Source organism: Suillus subaureus (genome assembly GCF_016647635.1).
Source record: "Suillus subaureus strain MN1 chromosome Unknown BJ212scaffold_14, whole genome shotgun sequence".
Taxonomy (NCBI): Eukaryota; Fungi; Basidiomycota; class Agaricomycetes; order Boletales; family Suillaceae; genus Suillus; species Suillus subaureus.
Window position 1 is genome coordinate 314,713 of NW_024538570.1, and position 13,542 is coordinate 328,254.

General features: G+C 47.2%; 4 protein-coding genes across 4 annotated transcripts; 1 reads left to right on the top strand and 3 right to left on the bottom strand.

The window, feature by feature from the left end:
- Positions 1 to 181: 181 nt before the first annotated feature.
- On the top strand, positions 182 to 3,147 carry BJ212DRAFT_1299311 (uncharacterized protein; the record flags this gene model as incomplete). The annotated part of the gene is made up of 11 exons (XM_041332840.1): positions 182 to 319; positions 506 to 650; positions 877 to 895; positions 1,209 to 1,428; positions 1,620 to 1,759; positions 1,797 to 2,065; positions 2,362 to 2,410; positions 2,680 to 2,700; positions 2,772 to 2,838; positions 2,886 to 2,925; positions 3,116 to 3,147. 11 exons carry the CDS (start codon positions 182 to 184, stop codon positions 3,145 to 3,147), a joined length of 1,140 nt encoding a protein of 379 aa, XP_041193562.1.
- A 1,032-nt stretch (positions 3,148 to 4,179) lies between these two features.
- Positions 4,180 to 5,540, bottom strand: BJ212DRAFT_1351216 (RmlC-like cupin domain-containing protein). Its single transcript, XM_041335528.1, has 4 exons — positions 5,280 to 5,540; positions 5,086 to 5,226; positions 4,848 to 5,024; positions 4,180 to 4,789 (listed from the first exon to the last, which is right to left on the bottom strand). The coding sequence occupies exons 1-4, from the start codon at positions 5,381 to 5,383 to the stop codon at positions 4,384 to 4,386; spliced, it is 828 nt and encodes a 275-aa protein (XP_041193563.1). The 5' UTR covers positions 5,384 to 5,540; the 3' UTR covers positions 4,180 to 4,383.
- Positions 5,541 to 8,110: 2,570 nt separating this feature from the next.
- On the bottom strand, positions 8,111 to 10,793 carry BJ212DRAFT_1351237 (uncharacterized protein). The gene is made up of 8 exons (XM_041335529.1): positions 10,772 to 10,793; positions 10,588 to 10,718; positions 9,987 to 10,529; positions 9,867 to 9,936; positions 9,713 to 9,816; positions 9,414 to 9,657; positions 8,666 to 9,368; positions 8,111 to 8,615 (listed from the first exon to the last, which is right to left on the bottom strand). Exons 3-8 carry the CDS (start codon positions 10,348 to 10,350, stop codon positions 8,538 to 8,540), a joined length of 1,563 nt encoding a protein of 520 aa, XP_041193564.1. The 5' UTR covers positions 10,351 to 10,529; positions 10,588 to 10,718; positions 10,772 to 10,793; the 3' UTR covers positions 8,111 to 8,537.
- Positions 10,794 to 12,423: 1,630 nt separating this feature from the next.
- Positions 12,424 to 13,158, bottom strand: BJ212DRAFT_1299314 (uncharacterized protein; the record flags this gene model as incomplete). Its single annotated transcript, XM_041332841.1, has 5 exons — positions 12,424 to 12,567; positions 12,650 to 12,788; positions 12,839 to 12,890; positions 12,955 to 12,976; positions 13,123 to 13,158. 5 exons carry the CDS (start codon positions 13,156 to 13,158, stop codon positions 12,424 to 12,426), a joined length of 393 nt encoding a protein of 130 aa, XP_041193565.1.
- Between the last annotated feature and the right edge of the window lie 384 nt (positions 13,159 to 13,542).

The following is a 13,542-nucleotide window of genomic DNA, read 5'->3' on the forward strand; positions in this document are numbered from 1 at the left end:
GTGAGTGGCGACAAAGACGGCAATGCGATGTAGGCGCAATCACAGAATCGGGGCAGATGTTGTTATAACCTGGCCAAAAATTTATTCGGTCGAAAGTATTACTGAGGCGACATTGACGAGGCAGGGGACCAACAAGGAGCGAGGAAAGGTTGCCGTTCGAAGAGCGTAAGGAGAGAAATCAATGGACAGGATTGTGCGATGGCAAGAAGTAGAGCAAGAGAGGAATGACGGGGATCTAGAAGGATCTAGACTGGCAAGCGGTACTACCCGAGAACCTATACAGCAAGGAGGTATAAAGTTAAGGTTGCAAGAGCCGATAGTGAGAAGTTAGACGTAAGGAACTGACAAAAGTCTCCATCTCCATCTCCACAACCGTGGGAGTCAGGAAGAACATGTAAATAATTGACATATGCATGCAAGTTCAATTGGGTGAGAAACGTCTCCTCCCCTTCGGGGATTCAGAATTGGTTATTACTTCCCACGGCTGCATAACGTTATCCTTCAGCCACAATTACAAGGCAACTGTTCTTCCTCGAGTTTCAAGATCAAGACGATTCACCGCCTTGTTCTGCAAAGACACGCCGGTATCTCTGTCGCACCGACACTCCGATCCCGCATTCTAAATTCCATCTCTGGTGTAACGGATCTTGGTTCGTGATGCGTTATCTCGCTGAAGGTATCGGGTTTACTGCATAGTTGATATGCGGATTCAAATGCTCAGATTTGCATGTGTAATATGTATTCGGTCGTTCAAAATCCGCTACTGCCTCCACTCCGGTAATTCGACCACTGTATATGCGCTTAGGCGACATGTGATGACCATCCTGAGGTAATACCAAGAGACACATGATCCTTCTAAGACGTATTCGTCGGCAGGTATACGCGACATGACTTCGTAAGTTTTGCGTTCTATTAGTTATACCAATATTGGCAAAGATAGGCTGACCCATATATCTTTTGACAATTGGTTTACTTAAATCGTCACTCCACAAGTGCCCATATATTGTTGTACGCCCTCCGGCCAACATCTTCCTCCACATTTCTCCTCCTTGACGTCACCCACCATCCCTAGCTCCCCACTCTAAGCTACGTAGCTCTCACTTCAACGAGCAATTCACCATGCCCTCACCTTTCAGTCTTGGAGCTTATACTGCTATATTTTCCTCTGTTCTTATGTCGTTATCACTACCACTGCGCTTGCCGTCTAGCCCACCGCCATATAACCACACACAGTCATCACATCATGACCACTCCCTACGCAAAAGTAGGCCGTGTCAGGATATACTGATCCCTGTGACACCTTCTGTCATGATCCACATCCCAAATTCTGCCTCGTATAGCCCGCGTAGCGCACATCGCAGGAAGCGGAATACGCAGAGCATTCCTATGGTGGAGATTGTACATCATAAAGCAGTAAGACAATCGACAGTGAGTCAATGACCTGTAGCACTAAACATTTCACACTCTTTTTACGAAAAGAGTGCCCAACTAATGCAATGCTGTTATTCCTAGTTCAGCGCATAACATGCAAGGATGGCATGAGGAATTGGTAAAAAATCTCATTGAGGTGAGGGTGGACTTAGAGATCGTCGGTTCTAGCTGATCAAATTCTGATCTAGATCATGATGCGGTTTGACGCCGTTCGTAATGGAACCCTGCCCCTTTCTGCACTTTACGAAATTTTTGACTCCTGCGATATCGTTGATGATTGGATAGCCGAGCTTTTCTTCCCATTGCATTTTCTCATCTTCAGACACATGTATTTGTATTGCTAAAACGTCTTCACATCGCTTCAGAATAGTCATACAAAATCAAGGCTTATGGTGCTCCGATTCTAAGGCCGTCCCTCAATTCGTTTCAAACCAGCTGTGGAATACATTTTCTCCAGTCCCTTGTAAGACGACATTCCGCGTAATTCATATGCCTTGCCGTCGCACCAAACGGGTAGATTCAAACCGACCGGTAGGCGCAGTGGGAGACACCGCGTTCGACAAGACCCCGTTTGTCACTTGGACTCGCCGAGACTCTTCATATACAAGGCTGGAGCTCCTGCCACAGATAGCCAGTAAGTTGCATTCTGATGGGGTGTCCCCCTTTCCTAGTTAGTAGCGCCTACATAGGGCATTTCACCCCGAATGACCAGAAATTTTTAAAGTTGCATTCTACGTGCCACACTGGTCCCGGTTACGCCGGAACTCACACTTGTCGAGACTCGACTATGGTATTGATTTTGTTTGCCGTCTCATTCACTATGTTTGAGAGTCCCACTAGAAGCAAGGCAATGAATAGCACCCTGTGTCACTATAAACGTAATAATGATCTTATCAGATGCTTTGTTACTAACGGGAACCTGTACTTCAGGGTACTACTTCGGGAGTGATGCATTGACTCATGAGTACCCTGTTACAAGGTACGCGCGTATTACACGTAAAAACGTCATTAGTGACAAGACCTCGAAAACCTCCTCAGCTGCGAATTTAATACTTACCTGAGTAGTATACTAGGAGCAGCAGCAAAAACCTCTTGAGCACGAACAAGACAAAAAGTTTCTGGCGCTCGTCAACGCCAATGATGATTCGTCTACACAACAGACGCCATCTAGACCTCAATCGACCCAACCTACAACTCGGGTTGTCCATTACCCATTGTCTAGAATACCCACTATTCGTGCTCATCTAGCTCCCAAGTCAAATTCCATCAGTGCGTGCGCCTTCTATTGCACCAAACTCCACTTGTCCAATAATCCACCACCTTCGTCCTTCTGATCGAAGGTGCGCTTTTGGCACCCACGCCCTTGCATCGCCACTATTGTCATCGCCAGATATTCCGAAGCACAATGTAAGTAGTTAAGACTGTCGTCTCTTAACAGCCAGTGATAATCAAAGATTATCGCGGATAGTATTTATGCTGAATATGGGAGCTCAGGTAAGCCAACGGGCTTACACACGAGTACTGCCCCTATCAGCCATCATCTAGCACTCACGAACAGCAATATCATGATGACTTGGACATGTTGTCCGTTTCGAGATCCTTTCTTGAAGTTGAACGAGCTTTAATATGTTTCCTTTATATATTTTTTGCTTGGAAATGATTTTTCTCTTATGTTGTGTGTTAGTTAGAGAGTGTCTTATGCTATTTATTAAGTAGGATAAGGCTGAATAAACACTGTCGTTTTTCCTGATGTTGACTGGGCGAAAGCAGGAAGTGGCAAGAGGGCCTCGCGAAGGTCGGAGCCAGCGTGAGGTTTCGAGACTTCGAGGCAGCGTCGGGCTTCATGAGGTCGCAGTTGGCCTAGCGCATGACGCGGGAGGGTGCAGGTTGGAGGTCACCAGCTAGGTGCAGTAGACGGTAGAAGACCGCAGGTCGGGGGGCAGAAGCACACGGGCGATAACAAGGTGCCCCAAGTTAACCATGAAAATACCTTACCAAGCGGTGCTGGAGGTCTTGACCTCTGCTGTAAGTAGGATAACGCACGTACCTCGTTTTCGGGAGCTTTGGGGAGCCGAAGTACTTCGGTAACAGGGTCCTACAGCTCGTACTTCAACGGGCTTGGCGAGGAAAATATATATAACATAATGAAGCTTAGATATATTTAGCGTGTTATCTATTTATGGGGCCTCGGGACGAGACATGATAAGCCAGAAAATGGTCAGACCATTACTCACAAATGTACGTATAGCACGCAATGCGTATAGATTAGATACGAGCACCTTCGGACGTTTACCGTGAATTACAATAAGAGGTGTCTGTACGATACGTGGCTCCAAAGTAGTGTTTTGGATACCGAAAGTGCTGTGGAAAGAGCAAGCAGAAGCCACGGGTAAAAGAACAGGAGTATAGTTAGGAGAAAAATCAAAGGATCTAGACACATTGGAAAAGGTGGAGCACCGACAGACTTGGAGATAAGCACACAGCGCGCTGAAACAGGAGACTGCCGAGCATAGGGAGTCAAATAGTTAGGAGAAAAATCAGCGATCGAATGGTGAAAACACGCATTGGAAAGAGTGGAGTGTAGACGAGATAAGCGCACAGCGTAGGCAAAACAGGAGACTGCCGAGCGCACACCGACTCGGACTGCGTGTGGAGCTCAGGTGGAGTACGGAGTCTCGCGAATTGCTTCCGCGGGATCAGCCGTTCTGTCCTTCAGATGAGAGATGAGAGATGTTAGATGAGAGATGAGTTAGATGTTAGATGTTAGATAGTCAGATAGCTGAGCATGCTAGATCAGCTCCAGCCTAATGTGCTAGTTTCCAGAACTCCAGGGCCCAGAAGTGACCCCTGCGGACGATTGGTGGATGTTTTAAGTTCTGACTCTAATCAAACAGACGTGAATTGACAGTCGAATTGCCTAGGATGGTGGCCATGAAGCATCTATAGTTGCTTTTACTCCATATCAAATAATAAAAACTCAACCGCATCTTCCCCTGCATTCTCAACCTTTAGTCCAGCATCCTTTCCCACAAATAGATATAAACCATCTCCCTCTCTGAGCTCGACTATCGGCCCCTCGATTTGAGCGCCAACGCGCAATTTGACCCCCTTGGCGTTACCAGGATTGTATCCAGATTTTTGAACGACATGAATGTATGCTTTACGCCCCTCAGGGCTGCGGCTTGGGTGAAATGCATGCACGAAGGATATACCAGGGTCCATGAGCGATGCATATACGCGAAGCTGCGAGCGAATTGGAGCAGGACCTTCAGCATCCCTGTCAAGCGAGACTTCGGACGAATTGGAAGGCGCAACGATAAGCCTGAATTGGTTTCGCTTGTCTTCGTCGGTGAAATGCCTGCAAGAACCAAATAGTCATCTAATATATATAAGTAGGATCGTCAGAGATGTCTTACCTGGTAAAATATGCAGGTTTGCCTCTGTCTTCTCCGGGACGAGGAGATGCCCATATCTGACAGAAATGTACCTCTTGAGAGCCATGGGCTTTCTCAGAGTGAGAGATGCCGGTTCCAGTGGAGGTCATCTGAACGGCACCGCGAGATAGTATTTCGGTGTTGCCCATAGAATCTTGGCTACACGATGATGACGTCAGTCAAACATTCTTTAGCTATAAATAATTGGCAGAATGCTCACTGCTCGAGCGAACCACTGATCACATAAGAAAAAATTTCATATTCTCGATGGCTGTGGGTGCCAAAACCAGTGTGAGGTGCCACGCGGTCCTCGTTCAACACACGGAGAGAACCAAAAGACTCGTGTTCTGAGTCATGGTAACTGCAACGTGGTCACGTGATCAGGCAATGAAGATGAAGGTTAAAAGTCCATACTTGGCGAACGAAAATGTAAGAAAACTTTTGAGCCAACCATGATCTGTGTGAGCTCGTTCAGTGTTCCGTCGGGGAATCATCTCGATGGATCTGCTGGAAGACATCTTTCTTGCAGTATGATATGGAGCCACAAAGGTTTTCAGCAACAATGGCTTGGTTTGGGCTGCAGTGTTCCGGAGTAAAGCTGTGGTTCGAAAAGTTGGAGACACTTTGAACGATGAGATTGAGAGAGAAGGAAGTGTTGAGTAAAAGCGAGCTCCTAGCCTCGAATTTATAATCAGCGGCAACATTGATCGGCCATGTCTCAGGGGTTACCAATGGCTCCCTTTCCTGGTCTTCCTTACCCACACATTCTCACTCGCCCTCTTGCTTACTACGGGTCGGGGAAGGTCGGGGGTCATGGTGTGATTCAATTGACGATGAATATGACCTAACGTGCCACATGATTGTTCGATCCCAGAAACGCCTGGCATCGGTTATCAATCAGAATCGATAATGCTGTAGTAATCATCCAAAAGCGAGTGTCTTATTCTGTCAGCATCGTACCAGCAAGCTGCTGTGTCGGTCTACATCTTCCTTTGAAAGTCTAGTCGCATGGATTCGTAGCTTCGACTTCCGCAACTTGGTCAGGATCAAACTCACGACACCAAAGCCCTGAAGAACGAAGCACCGCATTCAGTTCATGAAGAAGACAGAAGTGACGGGCTCTGTCTTCATATGAGCTGGTATTAATTCATTTATGACCACATCTGGGATGGTTAAAATAATTGTTATCACTCACTGTCAGCAACGGTAGCCACGACTGCCTTCTATCTATAATATCGAGGTGCCCTGCCGTTGTAGTTGGTCCAAGTTCTGTCAAGAAAACTGATTATTTCGTCAGGTAAAGAACCTCTTTCCTACATGAACGGAGGGTTATTTATTGGTAATGAGATCGAGAAACCGGTCTACCCACCAATCTCTAATGTTTTGTTCAAGTTAAGATACTAGCACCAATTTTTGTCATGGGGCTCTAGCATGCTGTTGAAGCCGACGAAACGCCACTTCGCCTCCGCATATGTTGTACTTGGCCTGTACGGACACAGATAAGTGATGAAATACCGGTATATGTAGTACCCACCAACGACTCTCGCAATGACTGAAATGCGATTTCCCGATTTTGGTACTTAGCTAGCAATCCTACAACCACCGCAGAACTTTCTATATCCTAACGGCTGCCTAGCGTAGGTGTAACTGCAAGTAAGCCGCTACTAACAAAAGACGGTGTCAGAGGAACGTGTGATACATCGAGGACTTAGCATACGTCAGAGGACTGTACCTATAGAATCGAATCCCAAATTTCCGTAGACAAGGGAACAGTATTAACAGAAAGAATAAGTTTGAGAGGTACGTGAGATCCTGGAATATCAACTGATTCACTCAACGTTCCTCTACAGGGCATTGTAAAACACTTCGTAAATAGTTGGTTTGATCCACCCATTTCTCTTGGCAATTGTCACTATCTTTGCCACCTGTTCCAGAACTAAATTAGACAAGTTCAGTATTAGTGGCGGCGCAGCTCACTGGCCTCCCAACAGGCTAAATTCGTCGCTGGTGTGTTCCGCTGATCGAGCTAGGGACACCGTTTAAAATTAGAGGCACATACAAAAGGCATGCCTGATACAGTTCATTTACACTTCGAAGCATTTCGTCATAAGACATGCTCCGGTCGGGCACATGCAAAAAATGCGCGGATCTTATGCGGAGCAAGGGCTGTCAAAGAGGCTTGCAGCTGCATTCCGAGTCTCTGGGGAGAATGATCACTCGGCTTATAAAATGCAGCCCTGTGAGACCACCAGTGTGAACATCCACCCCGAAATTAAACAAGGGCGACTAACTGACTGGTGTCTATTGCGGCGCCCTTCATATCCAGTTGACCAAGGTACTGCATCTCTCAGACAAGTGCCTCGTGAATAGATAAGAACATAGAACATACCTCCTCCGAGACGCCATCGCTGTAGATCCGTGCAGTATCTATTATACGTATCCCTTTGCCAATGAAGCAGTCTATTGATTTCTGGCACTCCGATAAGTCATGGGTGCGAACTGCGAGTGTTCCCTCGGCACCGAATGCACATGCACTCTATAAAACTTTCAGTTGGATTCCGTGAAAACCGCTGGACGTACATGGATCAAGGGGATCAGGGTGGTCCGATTCAGTAGTCATGATTCATTGGGAAGGTCCCAAGCATTCATACACTGTCGATATAACTTGACTGGTCATATAGTACCATGACAACATTCTGGCACCTATGAATCATTCGGATGTTTGAGAAACACCAGGAAACATCATGCCCAATAGGTTCCAGTCGCCTGAGAGAATTGGATGGACAGAACAAATACCGGCACGCAGGGAGTCTCCAGGTATAAATCTGTTAGCTGGGATAAGCTGGGGTCTGTCCGAACTTGAGCTGGGACCGGTACCGGGGATGTGGTGGCAGTGCCTGACAAGGCTTACCCCAAGGCTTTTTTTCTCCTAATCATTGAATGACAGTTCAAGTGTGCCTGTCCATAAGTTAGACTAATGGAAAATAACAGATCCCTGTCCTGATAATGTTAATCGTACTGATATCGCGGCTGCCGGATCATTTACTTTCTGAATTTCACTCAACGATTTTGACGTACCACTCTTTGATCATCTCTGTTTTCCCTATCTCGTTTGCAATGTCACTTTGGCTGCCGCATGCAATCGCCCCTTTCCTCCCAGGGATTGCCCTTTGAGTTTATTCTGTCCAGTATCTTGCATGTGTCCAGACTAACGATTAATGAGAGACGGATGCAAACACATGCATCACAAATAATCAAGGGGCGAGAACAATCTAGAGACACACGTGCAAGAAAGGAAAGGTTTTCCCGCTGTGCGAAAGCGACATACAGGAGCCAGGTGCCTGAATATTCGAGTCGATCATCTCTACTTCGATCGTAAGTCGTGAACTTGCGAGTACCCATCACAGCACCGGAATGGGGAGATAGGTGTTTCCGCAGATCATTATCGAGGGTATATGAGAAGGGGTATAACTGAGTAATAATACAAAAATAAACATTCCGCAATGAAAGGGTTGGTAGCGACGTGCAGAGGCCAGACGAATAGATAAAATAATTCATGTATACCGACTCCGGAACATTCGCCAAGTGACCCCAAAGGTTGAGAAAAGCCGTCAGTGACCCAATAAGATAGGGGATCTACGCTACATCACTCCAATAAACGGGAAACCATCCTCACCAGAACCGAGTATCTTCCGAGGGAACATCCCCCAACGTGCGTAACATCACAATGTTGGATGTTAGGCTAGAAAACTGCAACACCAGTTAGTCTAACTGGTTATGGAAAGCGATTCGCGACGTACCCCATTACCTATTAACACCTGAGCACGCTGACCGATCAGCATGTCCACGGCCTGTGCGACAGGCCTTGCCTCCCAACTCAACTTCAAATCCCTGCTGGTAGCAACAGCATCCCATTTTTTTACCTGCATAAGAGCCTCCCTAAGCTGCTGCAGCCACTCCACGTCTCCATTCGTCATAATGTATATGCTCCTCAACTCCTTTGCGGATCCATATAGACGCCTTTGATCAGCAAGCACGGCCTGGACTTTCTCGATAATCTGTTCAATCGTTGGGAAACACGCTTTGAAGTACATGTTCGTGTTTGCCTCTGTGGTCTCGCCCCAGCCGCCGTCTGTAGGGACCCTGAACTTATCAGGGAGGGCAGAGAACTTGTTGAACCCGTTCCAATCTGAGGACCAGTTAGCAAGATGTGAACAATGACCTGCGAAGTCGCCTCGGCGAATATGAAGAGCCAGTAATCCGGCTACAGTATCCATTTCCTTTGCTTTGACAATAGGATGGACGTCGTGTAATGTTGTAGGAGTTGGACTGGAAGGGCGCATGAACGAGGGGAAAAATCGGAACGAGGAAGAAGTCGGCGTAAACAAATGAGCATTATCCGCGTATGCTTGAAGAATAAGCGGAGACCAAGAAAAATCTGTGAGGGCAGGCGACTTGGATAGGATGGGCCAGATTGAAAGTATGCGTTTTGATCCAAATAGCCTATTGAAAGTTGAGAACAGACAGCAGCACAGCCAGGTGACTTACCAAATCTCAAATAGTTGGTATGATTCCTGTTTTATCTCAACGCATGGGTCGTCGATGGAATTCAATTTCTCCACCCATTTCTCAAATATTTCCAGAGCAAGTACGTTATTGTCCAACCTAAGATGCTCGTTCACATCCCAGCTGTCGATGATAGTGGGGTTTGGGCAAACTTTCTTGAAGTACTCCTGTGAGACAGCACGAGGAGCAGCATCCCCGGGAGGGAATGACGACCCTATTATGGGGCCTGCACAAGAGAACGGCTTTGGCATGGACGGAGACCATGTGCGTTAATAACGTACCACTGATAATAGCTGACAAGGGTATACGCGAAGGTATGAGTTTTCCATTGAACGTTGAGTAATCGATAGCATTTCGTTCCCAAGTGAAATTATCAAACACAAAGCTAGCGGGCAATATTGAGGGTGAATTAAGTTCATGGAAATGTGGACATACGCTCGTCTAGTTGCATGAGCCAATACTGCATTCATCACGAGCTCCTGCATGGCATTTCCCCATCCCGAACCTGGCAGATGTCAGCCCTAGCCTGAATGTAAGAATAACCGATATTCATACTAGTGACATGGTTGGCGGCCCAAAAGAACTTCGCATCACGTCCCTCTGGGAAAGGTAATGAAAGATTATGCTGAGGCAAGTGTCGTTCATAATCATGATATTCCTCGTACAACGGCGGTAGCGAGTGCTGTTCCGCGAGAGATTGCTCCTGCGCCCGAGATGGACCGGTCGCTTTGATGCTTGAGAAGAATAGAAATAGGCAGACCAAAATTAATCCCGTTAGAAGACGGGTACATCGCCTCGTCAGTGAAAATCGCGATGGAAGTGACCTCGTGTCGGAGTTGCTGAGAGGTAAAGTCGAGCCATCTGATAGTCTGGAGTGCGTCAAGTTATTTCCTTTGAACGTGAACTTGAACGATTCCATGGTCGTGGCAGTGTGCGTGGAACACTCAATGATACGTTGAAATCGGCGCGCTTCGGCATGCCTGACTAGTAGAGTGTAAACCTATCCATTTCACACTCCGTTGTGAGAGTTCACACTCCGCTGGTCTAGTACCGTACGACTTTGCACGATATTGGTGATTGGCATGAACCAGGCGCCGGTGAGTACCTTCATTAATATACAATCACAATGTTGGCTAAATGACAACGTATTTGAAGGAGATTCTAGGGGCCCGCTAACAGCACGTGCAGCACTTGTTCAAGCTCGTAAATACGCTCTCTGATGCGGCAGGCCGTGACAGGCTACTGCTGCACGTGAAGAGTGCCAACACCCTGTATGCTATCGCAAAGTAAAGCCTTCGTCACAATATCACTGAAACATCGGAAATCACTTCCATTTCAGGCAGCAGACTTTCATCATCACTGCTTGGATACCGCTAGCAGGCACAGCAAACCTTCACACGTTGGACAATCTTAAACCTCCCGAAAGTGGCAATGACATTCTGTTAAAGGGGAAAGCTTCCAGATGATGGGGACTTGATCCTAGTGATAACTTGATCAACGTGAGCTGGTTCTGGAAGTATGAATACCTAGTAGGTCGATAAGAGCGATTCCTAATGTTCTTGTCCAATATACGAATCCACTTCTGATCGGTCTTCTTCAGACTAGCCATCGTCACAGAGGTGTAGTAGCGATACTGTGTTCCGAAGAAAGACAAGACAATAACACATGCTAGCTTCTGAGACTCCTCTGTGACACCCGAACTGTTTGACTCGTTTATAGAATCCGACCATCATTAAAGCTTCAAGCGCCGCGAAGATCAACGTACGTCTGTTCTCTATAATCTTCACAGGCGCTTCACAGATGGGGGACGATACGAGAAACCGTGGGTGAACCAATTCCCCGAGGTCGTGCCCGACCGAATATTAACCAAATTGTCTCTGGTTCTGATCGGGAACCAAGTTCCGGTCATCCTCTGAGATAGAGACACATTGCAGACAATTGTGTTCTGTACTGGGTGGCGCACAGGGTCAGCTCCATGGTAATGACAATGATAGGCTACTTGGAAGTACACTATCTAATAAGAAACCCCGAGTATTTGTGGTGCCCCCCTGGATTAATGGCTTTTTCATATTCGAACGATCGCGATGTGCACATAACAAGAAACTGCGCACGGTGGTATGAAATTAAACCCAGGAAAGGTTTGATATAGGGCTCATGCTCGCCGCTCACACCCACAGTTATATGCAATGAATGAACGATTATCAACAGAAAGTCCAGGCATCGTGTGAATTGGTATTCGGCTCGACATGCCGTAGGACGGATGGAAAAGGTGAAGCTTAAAATGTATCACATCATTATCAGTGCCATCACAGATTCATACCCTTCGCAATGATGCAAACAGCATGAAACAAAGTGACCTGTACACGTGAGGCGGGAGAGTCCGTCGAGGAATATGCTCCACCGTTCTGAAGCAAGCCCGTGTTCTGATAGGTGAATTTAGCCCGAGGGAATCATCCTTTAGAAGGGTTTGTTGAGTGCCAGACGCGGCCACGGTCTTGAAATAGACATAGAGTTTCTAGGTCGATGCTCAGTGGGTAGGTGGACCTCCAGCCGATCACCTCGATGTATCATATAGCTACTCTCTACAAGGATATAGGCGCTCTCAGGCTCGAATAGCTCAAGAATGCTCCCATGCAATATTACAATGGAATGCGTGAGTGCGACCAGCACTACGTCCTTCCATTTTAACGCATGTTCCTTGTTATTAGCGTCACGAATGACCTGGCTAGTACGTGTTTAGAGTGTTCGCCTGCGGTACCGTACCCAAGAATAAGTAGGCACCCTAGAAAGTGCAAGGATTGCTTGAGAAAGCCGCATTGCAACGTAGCCTCGACCTGCAGGCCCGACCGACCGTACGTCAGTGTGAAATGGGGTCTGGTCGAGAAATCATGAGCTTCCTGTTTCCTGATTTTGCAATATAAGAGTGGTCATGCTGCACAGCGGCGAGTCACAGAACGAGGAAGAACGTATGAGAAGAGATGAAAAAAGGTACCTAAAGGGTCGGACGACCGCGGTCGATGATCCGAGCGTATTGCATGCGCACCGCCTGAAAGTAACACAAAGGCGCGAGAAGCTCAGCCTCAGCCTCGAGGCCTGCAGCCACTATCATCGATACCACCTCGTACACACGAGTAGTCTACGTTTGTAACGTTTCGGTGGTGTTCCATGAGGCATCATCTCCGTAGATGTGGAACGTCATTTATGAGCTGTCCACTCACGCTCAGTCCCGCGTTGTGAGACCTGACAGCCCTATTGGTGGTGATGACGCTGATGATGACGATATGCTCCACGGGCATAGAGGTATAGCGCCATGTAAGTCCACGACGACCTCGGATCGATCCACAGCAAGCTTTCTTTCTTGTAACAAAATTAGACCAAGAGATCATACAAGCCAACAAGACGCTCACAGTTCCCACCGTCGTCCGTTCCTGCGCTGATGACGATGACATGCTGATGTGTCTTCACGCAAGAGATGTAGCACGGTTATTTGTGCCGATGAAGTACACAATCATTGGCCTCGGACCGTCCCTCGGCAAGTTTTGTTTCTGCAACAAAATTAGCAAAGCCAAGAAGACATATGTACAAGCAAAAGAGAAACTCGCATGCCTTCCCACCGTAACACGTTCCTGCATTGAAGCGTTGCGACGTCCGGACCGATGTGTACATCCACGAAACAATTCGGCACACTCACGTTCATCATGATACGATGGAACCCCGTCGAATTCATGATGAGTCGGACAACAGCGGATCGATGAAAACGATGATCGATGGACTCGCGTAGATTGGCAAGCTGTATGCGGTTCTTTTATTGGAGAGCTAAACATAGTATTCCAGGGTGTTTGTCGGATCTGTTTCCTGATTGAAAGTTCTCTCGAGAACAAGAATTTGTTGTCGAGGTTCAATTTAGACTTAAGAATGTGTAAGCGCCCGTGGATCGAGGGCCAACGGCAACCCGAGGGCGGACTTGAGCTCAATGGAGAATGATGTGGTTCTTGACGTGAGTGCGAAGCTAAAGTGCCGTGTCGTTGCACGTAGTTCGGTAGGCCATGGGAATGCCTTTTGAGAGCTCTCGTGACTTTGTCCGGGGCAGGGTAGAAGTTCTAATCGCGCG

What these genes read in the sequence shown, in the direction of transcription:
- BJ212DRAFT_1351216 (XM_041335528.1), bottom strand. Translation starts at nt 5,383, where the DNA reads ATGTCTTCCAGCAGATCCATCGAGATGATTCCCCGACGGAACACTGAA. An exon ending in CTTACATTTTCGTTCGCCAA is followed by an intron (nt 5,227 to 5,279) that starts GTATGGACTTTT and finishes ACCACGTTGCAG; the next exon opens with TTACCATGACTCAGAACACG. An exon ending in AAACCTGCATATTTTACCAG is followed by an intron (nt 4,790 to 4,847) that starts GTAAGACATCTC and finishes TGGTTCTTGCAG; the next exon opens with GCATTTCACCGACGAAGACA.
- BJ212DRAFT_1351237 (XM_041335529.1), bottom strand. Translation starts at nt 10,350, where the DNA reads ATGGAATCGTTCAAGTTCACGTTCAAAGGAAATAACTTGACGCACTCC. An exon ending in GGCCGCCAACCATGTCACTA is followed by an intron (nt 9,937 to 9,986) that starts GTATGAATATCG and finishes GACATCTGCCAG; the next exon opens with GTTCGGGATGGGGAAATGCC. An exon ending in TACCAACTATTTGAGATTTG is followed by an intron (nt 9,369 to 9,413) that starts GTAAGTCACCTG and finishes AACTTTCAATAG; the next exon opens with GCTATTTGGATCAAAACGCA.